Below are 15149 nucleotides of genomic sequence, written 5' to 3' on the forward strand. Positions count from 1 at the left end.
TCCAGAGATTCCCTTTGCCTGGAACCAGGTGTGCTACACATTGGCTGTTACTATGACATTGCCCTTATTCTCCCCCCCCCCCCATTTTTGAGCATAGGATGGTAGATGCAATGGTAGAATAATGACAGAAATGGTGAAATTCCTAAAATTTTCTGGGGACCAGAGTTCCTCTCAAAGAATCCCTTTATCTGTTTCCTCCAACATTTTTTTTTGTTTTTTTTGTAAGGCAAACGGGGTTAAGTGGCTTGCCCAAGGCCACACAGCTAGGTAATTATTAAGTGTCTGAGATCGGATTTGAACCCAGGTACTCCTGACTTCAAGGCCGGTGCTTTATCCACTACGCCACCTAGCCACCCTTTCTCCAACATTTTTGAAACATCCTGCTAGGGAGTTATCTAGCGTTGCTTGACCAAATGAGTTAGTAGGAGAAGGGAATATCACTGAACCATGTAGATACATCATCCACCATTTTTCAACCTCTTAAGATTTCTTTGGGTTTTGCTGTTGGCTATCACTCCCAGATCCATAGCAATGGCAAGTCAGTCAGTGTAAATCAACCGACATTTTATTAAGCACCTGTTAGATGTAAGAAGAGAGGCACAGTGGAGGCAGAGTTAATCTCAGAATCATGAGTGCCTGAGTTTACATCTTACCTTGGATATGTTCTGTCACTTCACCTCTGAGTGTTCTCAGGCAATTCTCTAAGACTAGAAATTGCAGAGAAGATGACAATTCTTTGCAGGTAGAGGGGCTTCCTCATTAAGAGATCAGATAAAAGAATGTTAAAGCTGGAAGGATCCTTAAAGATCCTCTTCACTCCCTCCCCTCTTCTTTGACCCAGGGATTTTCTCTCTTAGTTCACTTCTGAAGATTTTGATGAACCTTAGACTTTCTGTGATAACAGTCCTCACAGTCTGTCTTTCTCTCAGTTCATCGACTTATATGAGAATGGTCAGCAGAGCCCGGATGGTGTGAGGGACCAGGCCATTGCAGAACTGTGGTTGCAGCACAGTCTGCAGTTTCACTGTCTTTCGGCTCAGCTGCGCCCCTTGCTTGGAGACAGACAGTACATCAGAAAATTCTACACAGGTAAGTAGAGACCTGGGAGCCTTTCCTTCCTTGGCGCTTCCTGGTGTCTTGCAAAGTGCTCTTCATCATTTCCAGGACAGTGGTTCCCTTTTCCTCAGAGCAGGGTTGCCAGCTCTCTCTCTTTCATACACACACACAGGGATACTCCTTCTCTTCCCCTCCCTGCTACCCCCTCGATTACCAGACTTTTTATGCATCTGTTTCTGTTCCTGATTCTCCCTTTACAAATCTTTTAAGGCCTGTTCTGCCTAGACTCTTTTTCTGACTAAATAAAGAGTGGTTTCTTCTCCCCCCTTCTTCCCCAACCATGAATTTTCTGAAACTCTTCCTGGGTTACCTTTCTCTTTGTAGATGCTGCTTTTCTGCTGAGCAGTGCTCATGTCACCGCCATGCTGCAGTGCCTGGAGGCAGTAGAGCAGAACAACCCCCGGCTCCTCGCGCAGATTGATGCCTCCATGGTAAAGAGGCCAAGGAGGTCTTAGATGCCTTGTCCTGTTGCAGCCTGTTTTCATTGAAGGGTTCAGGATCCTGGGATAGAAGAGTAAAACCCCATTCCCCTCCCCTTGCTCTGTTTTTGGATAGTAGAAATATCATTAGATGGGCCCTAGAGTTAAAGAATCTAAGGATGGGGTTAGTTTGGATTTGCTTTCTATTTTGAAGAATTGGTTCTCGTTTAAGAAGACAACAATAAGATGCTACAAAAGTCTCCCATCTGAAAAGGCCCTTCGCCAGGGAAGAGGAGATAAAAGTCTAGGTGGAACGTTTAATGCATCCTTAGTAAAAATGTTAGATTGGCTCTGGTTAATCAGAGCCTCCTGGCCAGACACTCCTGAACTGACCGGATAGAAAGCTTTTGGTAGTGGAGATCAAGGTTCCCTGAACTGCTTATTGATGGAGAGGTTGTGTTGCATTGTTTGATGGTAAGTTCAGGCTGTACCAGAATCCTGAAGCCAGGAATCCCAGAACTGCTAGTCCATATGCAGTTGTCCTCCTTCAGGAGTACCCTGTTTCTGTGCTTCAACCCTATTTCCTTTCAGTTTGCTAGGAAGCATGAGACCCCGCTGTTGATGACCAAAAGCCAGAGTCTGACAGCACTGCCTGGCTCCTGCACTACCCCTCCTGCCAAGTACACCCAGCATTGTTACTTTGGCTCCTTCTCTGGCACTTACCAATCTACCCCCATGCCCATCACAGGTGAGGAGGTGGGGAGACCAGTGATCCCATGCATTCCACACAACTCTTATGTGTGAGTGTGGGTGAGAATGAATAACTTGTGATTAAGTTGTTTAAAGCTCCTTAAACTTTATATACGAATTTAATCTTTTTTAGCTGCCCAGGATAAGTAGGTTAGAGAAAATAGTAAAAAGAGAAATAGCTTATAATTTTTTTCCTGGCCCAAGAAGGATTTTTTTTTTTTAAGGTTTTTGCAAGGCAAATGGGGTAAAGTAGCTTGCCCAAGGCCACACAGCTAGGTAATTACTAAGTTCTGAGGCTGGATTTGAACTCGGGTACTCCTGACTCCAGGGGCAGTGCTCTATCCACTGCGCCTAGCCAGTCCCCAAGAAGGATTTTTAAGAAAATGATTTTTCCTTCCATAAATCTTCTTTCTTCCATGTTATAGTGGGAAAAAAAGCTCTGGACTCACTCAAGAACTGACTGCGAATTTTCATTCTTATACTTACGATGGGTGTGGCATTAAAATCACTTGACCATACTGGGCTCCCAATTCCCCTATAAAATGAGCGGTTAGATTAGGTGACCTCTGGTCTCTTCCAGCTTCATAGGTTTATTGTGATCTACCTTCCTTAGGCTTACATATCTAGCCCAGGGTTGGGCAAGTACTACATCTTACAGAAATACAAATAGATTGTGCAGTTCCTTTGATTGTGTGAGCATTCTTTGTTTTAACTACTATGTGATATCAAATTAACCCTCTGCTCGTTTTCTTTTCATCCTAGACAGAAGACCCACTTCCTTTTCCCTTTCTGGCCCTCCATATAAACCTCAAGAAAGCAAAGAGTCTGTCGCACAGGCAGAGAACCAATCTTTCCAGGGCTCCTTACCTTCTGTAGTCTCAGCAGCGGCCAGGGATTCACCACCTTCCCCAAACGACATGAGCTCTAGCGCCCTGACCAGCCCCAGTGAAGAGCCTTGGACCAGCAGCCAGGATGACCCCCAGAGCGATGCCAATGATGGGCCTGAGTATCTAGCCATTGGCAACTTGGGCAGTCGAGCCCGAGCTACCAGCTCTCAGAGTAATGGCAGCAACAGCAAGAGTAGCAGTTCTAACTTATTCTCTTCTAGCAGCTCCCAGAAGGCCAATTCTCCTACTTCCTCTGTAGGGGAGCAGGAAGGAGTTGGTCAGAGCCAAGTTCCTGGGCTTCTTCGTAGATCCAGCTTTTCGGAGGGCCAGACACAGGCTGTTTCTGGAGGAGCCAAGAAGAGTCATACCCGTTCACATTCTGACACCAACATAGCTTCTAGGAAAGTCCAAGGTAATGAATGATTAATACAGGACATTCAGTCTTCTTAAATTGACTTAGGAATAAGTTCTAGCCAGCAATCTTAAGATGACAAAAGGAAGCTCACTGTTGATGATAATCTGTGTGCTGCTGGGGAAAGGAAGGTTTTCCCACCAACCTGATACCATGGGTCTTTGAGAATTATTCTCTTCTTTTCTCAGTTTCTAAATGGATTAAAAAGCCTTTCATGGGTTCTTCTTCTCTTAATCTTGAACACTAATAGACGCTAGGGCTTAGAGTTAAAGGATCCTCTTAGAATTTTATGCCCTCCAACATCTTAAAATCAGAGAAACTACATCCATGAACTTCAAGAACAGTTTTCATTGTTACTTCTTTCAGTGTTTCCTTTGCTCAGTCTAGTTTAGCACAAAATGATGCTTTGAACACATTCCAATGAGACATTGGAGTTTGTTACTGGAGAATAGAGTAGAGATATTACGAGTGGGAGAAACTGGTAACTGATACTAGTAACTGGAAATGAGGGAGCTGGCTCCTCTGTTATTAGTTCTGTTTCGGTGGTAGTGGGGTAAAATGATACTGACTTCCTTTACCTTCTTCATGGTAAAAGTCATATGGCACCAGTAAAATGAGGATTACATTTGTCCCATCATCGTCCTCCCCAGGCTATATAGATGTCTGATAGCCCTCTAGTGGGTTTCCATTGTAATGGCATTCTCACGATCTTTAAAAGCTGACATGAAATACCTTTGTGCTTGAACGCAGCCTTGAAAAGGTACCCATTTGGAAAATAAAGGACCAGAGGAGAGCCCTGATCAACAGCTGGAGCTATCTTTGGTTTCTAGTGATATTACTACAGATGTTAATGCTTTTTTTTTTCCCTGGAAAGTTAAGAGATGGAGATTTTATTTTCAGCTGCCTATAAATACAGTGATTCTTTTGACCATGTTGTTAATTTGGCTGATCTGGAGACAGCTAAGAAAAACTTTGAAAACAAAGTCTTTGTTTTGTTTGACCCCTGGACAGCCCCAGGAGCTGCTGGACTGGGTTCTCTATTCCAGAATTCCTGCTAGCCCCTTTCCTCTGCTTCCTATTCCTGAATCCTTGTGGAGGGGAGCACAAAATTCAGTTTTAGAAAAAGTAGGGAGGATATTTGTCTGAGGTGTATGGTAAATGAAAGCAGTTTCCTCTCTCTCTCTCTCACTCACTCACTCACTCACTCACTCACTGTTGTATCTGTATTCTTTCTGCTTTCCTTTCTCTCCACCTACAGAAGGCCTCAGGAATATCACCATTATAGTTGAAGATCCTGTTGCAGGTTTGGGAATCAGTCCTATTCTATTCCTCTTCCTTCTCTTCATCTAAAACAATTTGTTTGGCTTGACTCAGAGTCTCCCTTCACATTCCGGTGTTAAATCAAGTTTGGCTAGTTTGGAGGCGTCTTTGCCCTTCTCTTTTTTAAAAAGCCTTTATTAAATATTTACTACATTTCAGACACTGGGCCTAAATGCTGGGGACACAGAATAGCAAAAAGCATACCCCCCTGCCTTCAGAAGTCCATACTATCTTAGGGTGGTAGAGACTGTGCAAATAATTATATGCATAGAAGATAGGCAGCCAGAGGGTAAGGAAATAGACCACCTACAAAAGGTTAGATTGGAGTCGAGTCTTGAGAAGAATCTGGGAAACTGGGAGGTTTGACACCAAAAGGCTTCTCTGTCAAAGTTTAGTGGTGCTCAATCTCTTGGCAGCCTCTAGAAGTCAAAAATTATCCACATGACTTCCCATTGAAATTGAGAGGTTAAGTCAACCAGAGATTTTGTGATGCATTGAGTGGCACAATTTTTCAGAGGCTAACATCAAACCATACTGCTTCTCTTGACTTAACACCATTTTATATTCTCTTTTCTGTGATCCAGAATCTGGTGCTGCATGTGCTTTGTTATTCCCACTTCTTTTTGCCCTTTTATCCATTTTCCACCACTGTCTAGTCTTTTTTGTTTTTATTCCATTTCAGCCACTGCCCAGGATTTTCTCAGGGAAATAAGTCTTGTTCATATGGGTTTCTACTGGGGTTATTGAACAAACATTATTAGAATTTGACCAGTGGCTTCTGCTAAAAGTTTAGATACTATATTTTAAACAGATGGAAAGGATTCTGAAAACCATGTCCTTAAAAAGAATGATCAAAAAAAGTTGGGTATAGCTGCCCTGGAAAGAACTAGGTATGTGATAGTTGTCTTCTACATTAGAGTTTTAACTGTATTTGAAGAAGATGGAACAATTTGAGGCATTGTTGTGTTGTTTTATAAAGAAAAAATTAAGGATGGAAATTATATAATGACAGATTTTAACTCAATTTGGAATGAATTACTCAGTTGCAAGGTGAGATAGTAAAAAATTACCTTCTGTCTGTGATACTGGGGAGGGACTTTTCCCTTTACATTGCAGGTTAATACTTTCCATCTGAAAATTCTATCACTTCTGGGTCATTGGGTATTCCATTCCATGATTGCCTGGGCACAGAAGACTAATGACTTAGCTAGTACTGACTTCAGCAGCATGTCTTAATTACACACTACTGACCTTCCTTGCCAATCTCTCCTTACTCTAGCGTCTGGTGGTCAGGAACACTCACACAGCCTGACCAGTGATCCTTTACAGCTCAAAGCTGAAACAGTACACCAGGGCCTTACCCAGCCATGTGATAGATAGCAGGCCATAAGTAGAGCAGCTGACAAATTGGTGTTCTTTGTCAAAGAGGACAGTTGGATATTTCTTACCTCTTATTCACCTGCCTGGAATACCCTCCTTTTCCCTTTGGATTGTGCAGGTGAAAGATGAAATGACTGAGGAAACAAATGATTGAGCTTCTGAGCCTATTGATTTATTAAGCAATGCAGACCAATAGCCTTCTTCAGCTTTAGCACTGGATCCCAAATACAGAGGAGAAACAGATTGTTTTTATACATTATACATTTATACATTATACATTTTATACTTTAAAAACAAATAAGACAGTTAATAAAACAAATAAAACAAAAAAAAAATAAAACAGTTAACCAGAATGCAAAATTGGGTAATCTTTTTTCTATTTGGTGAAAAGCTTAGGCACTTTAAAAGTTGAGAGAAGAAGAGCAAACAGGTGCAGTTTACTGAAATAGGAAAAGAGGTTTCTCACTTTACAAAATGTCTCTATTTAATCAAAGGAACATGAAAACAATAACTGATGGATCAGTATGAGGCCAGTTTTCAGATAAGACATTGGGGTCACTTGAGATGTTAATAGTGAGAAAACTCCTTGCCTTAATCTTAGGATCAAAATGGATTTCTGGTCAGCATAATTTAGGTCCTGAGTTTACAGTTTCTAAGCAGCAGGTAGAGGAAGTTCAGATTCCTGACCCATATAAGGATAGGTACAGACAATAAAAATGCCACAAACTGAACAGAAACTGAACTTAGAAACACCTATAGAAAGGAAACTGAGCTAGTTCCAGAATTAAGTCATAAGATGGAGTCAGTGTGCTTCACTCACTTCCCACAATTAGCCATTTACTATCTTATCCTCTTGATTCCTCCCAACCTCAGGGTTCGTTGTGTTCCTTTTCTGGCAGAGAGGTATCCATGACAACCCGTATACAACACTAGAACCTCCTTTCTTGCATCCAGTCCCATTGCTTTCCATAACCCTTTTATGCCAGGACAACATATGAGCAGCTTTTATCATAACTCTGAAAAGGTTAGGTATAAGTAGTCCTATCTCTTTCACTTGGTATTTCCATCCATAGCTCTCCTGCTTTTGCCTTGACTACTTGGGGATACTGCCTTTTAAAAGAGCTGCTTGATATCTTCAACCCAGTTCAGAAATGTAATTTCTAATTTAATGTGCATAAGTTAACTATTTTAGTCCAGATCGAAGTGTGTGGAAAAAAAAATATGGTGACTAGGGCATACCTCCTTGTGGTTTTGCAATCTAGTTTTCAGGGAAAATGGGAATTCTGAATTTTCATTCCTTTGGCAGTGAAGAGAGACTTCAGAAAACATTTGCCTTAAATTAAGGCTGTTATGAGGGGGATAGCATTATTAGAAGACAGGTGAAATAAGTTGGGGCAGTTTTTCTGGCACTCATTTACTTTTTTGGGAGAAAAAAATATGCTTTTTTTCTTTTTCCTGGGTGTACTGAGTCAATTTAGTGATTTTTCTGGGTATCCCTGTTTTTGACATCTTAGTGAGATGAATGATCTTGGCCCTTAGCAAGAAGAACTGTAGAAACAAAACTATTGGGGTAAGGAAGAAAAATACAGAGGATTAACTGATTTCATAATGCCCCTTTGATTTGCTTGTTTCTCACATCCTTAGCCACTCTTGCTATTGTTGGAGACATACTTGACTTGGCTTCATTTCTACTTTCCATATGTTCCTTTTAGTGTACCGTTTTCCTTCTTTGACAAAAGGAGTAAGGATAGGCACATCTTGAAGTTTTAAATTCAAGGGGATAGTTCTTCACTGTTCACCCCTTTTTTCTTCCTCTCTCCCTGCCCCCCATTAGAATCCAGAAATGATAACTCAAAGTTGAAAGTACCTGTCTCCTGCACTGGCCGAAGTAGTGAAGTCAGTACTCCCAGCTCTCTGGATATGGAGTATGGTGAGTGAGTATGCAGCGTGTCAGGAAAGCCCAGGCAGGGGGGAGAAGTTGAATATGTCTTGTTTATATTCTGTCTTTCATCTCCCTGCACTCTGGAATAGCTCAGTACACAGTACATGCTAATTTTCCCTTTCACCATTTCTAACTCTGGTTCTATAAGTCACACTTTTCTATTACTTTACTTTCTTGCTTCTCCTCCTTGATACCTCTCTCCTCTCCCCTCTCTTGGCCCTTGTATTGCTATCTGATGGTCTAGAAGGTATTGCCTAGATTTCCTGCAGAAACAGTGGGATCCTGAAGATACTATTGTGGAGGTCTTGGTAAGATGTCCAGAGAACCTGTTGTGCCTAGAATCCTGTAGTGGAAGTGGGAAGTACCCTATTCTTTTCTGATTCTTAGCGAAGGAATTTGGGGTAGGGGGTGGGATCTGTCTATTGTAGGTGTAGGCAGCAAATTGATTGGGGTCTATCTGTGACACTCTCTGAGGTCTGACTATCTCCAGTGACCTCACCAAACTTTCCTCCCAAGAGTTTTGGTGAGCTGGATTTCCTTAGGTTTAGAGGTTCTCTCTCAGGAGATAGAGACTTGTTCTCTCCAGCTTGGTTCTGTTGCCTGGAGAAAGCTGGGAGCATCTTTGCTGTTTCAGATACTTCATGATAAGTTGGCTCCAATAATTTGTGAGCCCATTCAGAACTGACCACTTTTCTTCATTGTTCTTCCCCAGATGGTAATCAGTACCTGTGCTCAGGGGAAGGCATGTTCAGAAGGCCTTCAGAAGGACAGTCCCTTATCAGTTATCTGTCTGAACAGGATTTTGGTAGCTGTGCGGACTTGGAGAAGGTAAAGAGGCCTAGGGGCTAACAAGGAAGTGAAAAAGGCTGGTTTTGGAGGCCATGGGCTTCACTGAAACTATATGCTATCTCAGACCCATCTCTGGGCAGTTCCAGGAAACCTTTCTCTCTGAATTGGAGTAGCTTGTCCCTGCTTTTTTTCCAGAAAGTGAATGGTGAGGAATTGGGTTTGTCACCTGGTCACTTGATTCATCACTTAAAAATGCTTTTTCCAGCAGAACAACAAAATTCACTCTTGTTTGTGAAAAACTGCTGTGCAGACCTTAGATTATAAATAAAAGCCCTTGGACTACTGCCATGGTTTTTATTTGTGCCAGAGGTAGTGCAGGAAGAGGTGGGCTCTGGGGAACCAGAGGGAAGGGAACTGCTTTCAGATGAGATGGAACGTAGTTGCACAGCAGTGAGGACAGAGACACCTTAGACAAGAAGCTTTTCTGGAAGTCAGCCCTTCATCTGGTAACTTTCACAAAGTGTGATGAATCAAAGCAGTGATTGTCTGGGGACATCAGTCTTCAAAGGTTTGATCAATGAGACCTTTAACATCCCTGGCTCTTCCTTTGGTATCTTCCCTATCCCAGGAGAATGCTCACTTTAGCATCTCAGAGTCCCTGATTGCTGCCATTGAACTAATGAAGTGCAATATGATGAACCAGCACCTGGATGAGGAAGAAGAGGATGATAGTGATAAGGAGATCCAGGAACTGAAACAGAAAATTCGTCTTCGGCGGCAGCAGATCCGTACCAAAAACCTCTTCCCTGCCTACCAGGAGACTGAGCATGGAAGTGAGTCTCTGGGGTCCTAGGCTGCCCTTGCCCTGCCCTGCTTTGGTCTAGTCCTTTGGGGATCACCTGAGTTCATTTGGAACATCATACTTCTTCCAGGGGTTATCCTGCATGGTATGCTTCTCCATCATCTCATCTCCAGTGTTCTTATCAGACTCAGGATATTAGGTTTGACCTAACAGGGTCTGGCCTGTTTTTCATCAAAGGAGCCACTCTTTGTATCCTCAGTTGGTTCCTATGTGGTTTTTTCCCCCCTACTTTGTAATATGCTAAGGGTAAAAAAACATTCTTGAAAATGTTTAAGGCTGCAAGGTCTAATGTTACATTTTCTCTCCAAGAAGATTCTGAGATGGCAAACCAATAGAATGTTTTCATTTTTTTTTATCATGTTTACCAGTTAGGTTCTCACTTGATACCTACCTCTTTTTGAATTTATGCTTTGTCCTATCATCTTCTCCTTCCATTGCTGGGTCATAATGGTGCACATGGCAGTCTTGCTAACTACTTTATCTCACCCCAAAAAACAGGCTTTCTGGTTACTTCTAGCGGTTCCCAGTTCAGCTCACGTGATTCAGCCCGACTTTCTGACTCTGGTTCCACTGATGAAGTTGATGAATTTGAGATCCAAGGTAAGAGATGTCACACTATTATACACAAATTTCCATGATTTTTTCCTTTAGGTTTGGATAGCAGCCTCATGAACCTACCCTAGATAGGCATTTACTTAAAAAGGAAAAACATTCCTGTATAGGAAACTAGCCGTGTCTACAATTATCCACAGTAGCTTGCTTGCTGGAGTAGACCTTTCATTCTCAGAGACTCTGGAGTCCTCTTCATATCAGTCTAGGGAACTCATTTGCTTATGCAGATTGTAGTAACTGGTTTTTTGTTCCATTTGAAACTTGATTTCTTGCTTCAGAATGTCTAGTTAAAGTGAACTTACTGTTCACAGAAACATACAAGCTGCATCTTAGTTATTAGTTAGTTAAAGATCCTTCCATTTTTTCTTCAAGCCCATGAAACCAGGAAGGAGGAATCTTCTGTTCCATTTAAGTTTCAAGGGTTGTCATTGCTAAGAAGTGAAACCTTCACCAAAGGTGACTTTCTGACATGTACAGAGATGAGTGTAGCATTATGAATCTATTTGTTCAACTTGAAGGAAAACTAATTTATGAACACTGAAATGACCTGGTGCAGTTGTCCAGGGACTATTACTATTCAGTCTCAGTTTTGTGTATCAATTGGGCAATGGTTGTTACCTTGCCATAGGGAGCATGCTTTCTAATGGGTTTGGAGAGGTAGATTTTGAACTCGAGTGGATACCTACTCTCTGGACTTGGTATCAGTCTCCCAGGACAGGCCAAAGTTTGATTTGGGTATGGTTAAGAATGAAGGGCTAAGTCCTGACCCCCTTCAGGAGGTCAGCTCCAGTCTTGTTCCTGCCCTGTTATTTCTCCTTCCTGTGACTGAACACTGAAGTGCACCATTTTGTCACCGTTGTTATACAGATGGTAGTGATGGGTCTAACCTGATTCACACGTCAAAGAACGGACTGTCAGTGTCCATGGCTTCATTGTTTTCAGGTAGCCTGTGTTAAGAGTGTTCTCTGTATGTATTTATGTATGTCTCTAGCACGTGTGTATGCCCTTTGATTATTGTGTGTCTCATTGTTCTAGAGAATGTCAGGGTTTCTTGGGGAACTAGTCAAAAACCTGAACTTGAAAGTCACATATAGAGAATGAGCCTTATTAAACTAAGCTGCCTTCACAGGCCCCACCTCTTGTCTTATGGTTCTCTGATTCTTGCTCTGAAAATTCCAGGATAAATGGCAAACATAATAGGGAGAAAATTGCAGATCAGAGTAGTCAGACTTATAATTTAGCCACTGGTACTATCTAAGTGGAAATATTAATAAAAAAATGATAGGAGGTTTGTAGAGCCTGAACTCAGGAACCCTATATGGTTTGCCTGTACTTGGGTTTGGCTCTCCACTGGTAGATAGTAAAGCCTTGTGGGCTAGACCACTAATTCTTTGGAAGAACTAACTGCTCAAAGTTAGAACACATTCTTCGATACCTAAAAGCAAAATGTCGTATTAAATAGCTAAGAATAAGAATATGTTAAGTAATATTTTTAATTACTTTTATATCGATCATATATATAGTAAATGCAGTTAGAAGCAATATAGAAATGTGGTAGTTTGTGTATCTTTCTCATTGATCCTTAGCTGTTATCTATCACTCTTTAATCTAGTCTTGAATAGTAGAGTAGAATTTATTCAGGATCTAACAGATTTCAAGCCATTTTAGCATCAATAGTCTTTCCTCAACTGTAGATTTTTTTCGTTATCTAAAAAAGTAACCTCTGTTACCCTAACTGTTAATCAGGATAAAAAAATGAAAATATTTTACTGATATCATTTCAGAATTCTCACTTTGTTTAAACCATCAGATGTAATGAGGACTGGGCCTTATTTGACCTTTCTGACACATCTGATCAGCTAAGATACTTTATCATGTTTCTTCTGACATTCTTGCATCTCCTTTTGACTCCTATTTGTTCCTTGTACTATTCAGTAAGGAAATTTCTTTCTAAAAATCGAATTTCTTTTAGGTTTAAAATCCTAAATCCTTGAGAATTTTCTTTTTCTTCCTTTTGCTCAGGGTCTCTCAATCAGTAAGCTACACATCAAGAGTATCTCTTCTTCCAAGCTAACTGTCATAGTCTGTTCTATGGAATTATCTACTTTGAATGTAGAGGCAGTTGTAACTTCTTTGGTTTTCTTCTTTATTCCACCTGACTGGGTAGAAAAAAGTGAGGAGGTTTGGAGGAGACAGAAATGCTTATCCCCAGAGTTCCTGAGTGATCTTAACTTTCAGTGCTTCAGGAGGATCAGAATTTGTGTTTCATGACATAATTTTCATCACTTAGAAATGATATTAATGGAAATCTGGACCAATTATGGAGGGCCTTGAATGCTGAACCCAGACCTTTGTATGGAGGAATAATCACAGCCCCTCACAGAATTTTTGAGCACTCATAATGAGTCAGCACCATGTTTGACAGATATAATTGAGGACATTTGAAATTTCAGGCCTCTTTCCTGTTTATCCTATCACATAGTTTACTTATCTTGAAGAGAATTATCTATCTAAGGGTTTTCTCTTCTCTTCTCTTCTCTTCTCTTCTCTTCTCTTCTCTTCTCTTCTCTTCTCTTCTCTTCTCTCTTTTTTTTTAACATAGCCTTTTCTGTTTCTAGGAAACATACCAGCTTACCTCCATTCCTTTCTTATGTTCTGGGGGCCTAAAAACTTTAAAAGCTCAGTTCCAATTCCATGGTACGAGAGATTGTGTAGCTTCATTCACCTTCATGTGCAGGGAAAGAGAACTGGTTTGAGTTCAGAGGACTTAAATTTGAGTTCCAACTCTCTTTCTTTTAATTGTCTTTTTGACTTTGTACAAAAGAGTTGACCCTTGGCTCTTCAAATTTATTACTGTAAAATGTTAAGATTAGATTAGATCATCCCTTAACGTCTCTTCCTTCTCAGAATCCTCTGATCCTGTGAATTTGCTAGGAAATTACTTGATTAAAAATAATCCATCTTACCTAAGTGAAGGACATATTCTCTAATGTCTATCTGCCTTTGAACTTCTTTCCAGAGATCCATAACTTGAACAATTCTGCACGCACCCACAAAACATTTGGGTGCCATATCAGTAAGCATAAAGTTGATCAAACTACATTAATGCTAAAGAAAAAGAGAAAAAGATAGTAGTCAGTTTAGAATGAAGTTCATCAGGGATGGTAAGTTTTGATCTGACTTTTAAAGGACTGAACAAGAATGATGAGAATTTTAGTATCCTCCTTGACTAGGCAGAGATGGCTGGGCTGCCTACCTAAGCAACCTTTGCTTGATCCCCTTTCCTCCAGATCACAAGGGTAAAATATGAGGTGGTTGATGATCTCAGAAACTTAATCCCAAAAACCTTAATAAGAGGGTAAAAAGATTTACCAGCTTCTCTCTAACAACTGTAAGAGCTCTAAAAAGGAGTACAAACATTAGTTTATCTCCTGCCAGATGTTTTACTCAGTTTTTTCTTTGGGGATTTATTGCGATAGAGAAATGCCTGTGCCCCCTATTTTATGGGTCAATGAAGCTTGTGTGACTACCTCCACATCCCCCACTAAAGTCCAGAGATCTCTCCCACTGTAGCCCCTATGGGACATTTCAGTTGTTTCTTGTGCGTTTGACTTGGCTGTGGTGTGATACTCCCTGATAGGTTGTTTCCTTAGCTTAATCTCTTTCTTTAGCCTTTTCCCACCAGATTTTTGTAGATGTTTGTGTGTCTGTCACCTCTCTGTCACCCTCGGTGCTGTGCGTAGTATCACTGACTCGGCCTAATCCTCACTGCTGGTGTTACCTGTGACCTCTGAACTCGAGGTTATGCCCCAAGCATCACTGAACCTCTCCCCCACCCTCCTAGAAGACAGCATGTAGTTGTCCCCTGCAGAATGCCTACCTGGCAAGAGCACGGAATGATTGCTTACTTCACAGTTATTCACCTTCTTTCTGTTCCCCTCATGTTTTGTTTCCATTCAGATGCTGACATCAGGAGGAGTGCAAGCTCCAGCAACAGATCCTACCTTTCTTCAGAGTCCTTGTAAGTATTTACTTGGTAAAATCTCCTCTGAGGCATAAGGAGATACCATCAGGGCTTTGGGGGGGACTGGGAACAGAAGTTCTGGGGCCACTCCCAGGGTTAAGGCCACAAAATTGCTTGGCTCTGTCTGTGGTAAAGCAGCAGTTCCAAGGTCAGCTGTTCAGGGCTTTGGGGATGGGGTATTCCTCCATTGGATGGCAGGGGAGAACTCCAAGATTGAGGCAGATATTGTTTGGAGGGGGCTTAGCACCCGAAGAGGCCTCATCTAAATGTTCATTACACTCCTTCCCTTTCCCTCCCAACTTTTCTAAATCTTAAGAGCCTAGGATTCTACTCTGGGAAGCAGTAAGCTTTGAAGTGATGGCAGCCCTTTTTGAGTGGAAGTGCTTACATAATAAGGGAGCCCGGGGACTTGAATCTTTCTTCTACCCCATAAATGAGGAAGTAGGGAATGTTAATTTCTGAATAGGAAAATAAGAATTCAAGAAAATCAGACTTTTTGAAACCCCACTAGGCAACACCTGCCTCCAGTAAGGGCAAAAAGAGAAACTAAAGGAAGAAAAAAATAATTTGACAAGAGTCCACATCTGCAGAACCTGGGTAATACAGGGATCCCCCGTTGAATCCTATGACCCTCCA

General features: G+C 41.4%; 1 protein-coding gene across 9 annotated transcripts in view; it reads left to right on the forward strand.

Moving 5' to 3' along the window:
• Positions 1-15149, forward strand: part of RUBCN (rubicon autophagy regulator) — a 90302-nt gene that overhangs the window by 66306 nt on the left and 8847 nt on the right. For 4 of the 9 annotated variants that reach the window (XM_074214740.1, XM_074214734.1, XM_074214732.1 and 1 more), the window contains exons 4-13: positions 930-1089; positions 1441-1547; positions 2127-2283; positions 3048-3584; positions 8119-8214; positions 8939-9054; positions 9644-9848; positions 10376-10477; positions 11357-11431; positions 14450-14510. In XM_074214740.1, coding sequence (XP_074070841.1) covers positions 930-1089; positions 1441-1547; positions 2127-2283; positions 3048-3584; positions 8119-8214; positions 8939-9054; positions 9644-9848; positions 10376-10477; positions 11357-11431; positions 14450-14510 — 1616 coding nt within the window. The remainder of the gene's footprint in view (positions 1-929; positions 1090-1440; positions 1548-2126; positions 2284-3047; positions 3585-8118; positions 8215-8938; positions 9055-9643; positions 9849-10375; positions 10478-11356; positions 11432-14449; positions 14511-15149) is intronic. The other 5 variants (XM_074214735.1, XM_074214736.1, XM_074214737.1 and 2 more) reach the window with 4 other exon arrangements.

Source organism: Macrotis lagotis, chromosome 1 (assembly GCF_037893015.1).
Source record: "Macrotis lagotis isolate mMagLag1 chromosome 1, bilby.v1.9.chrom.fasta, whole genome shotgun sequence".
NCBI classification, from domain to species: domain Eukaryota; kingdom Metazoa; phylum Chordata; class Mammalia; order Peramelemorphia; family Peramelidae; genus Macrotis; species Macrotis lagotis.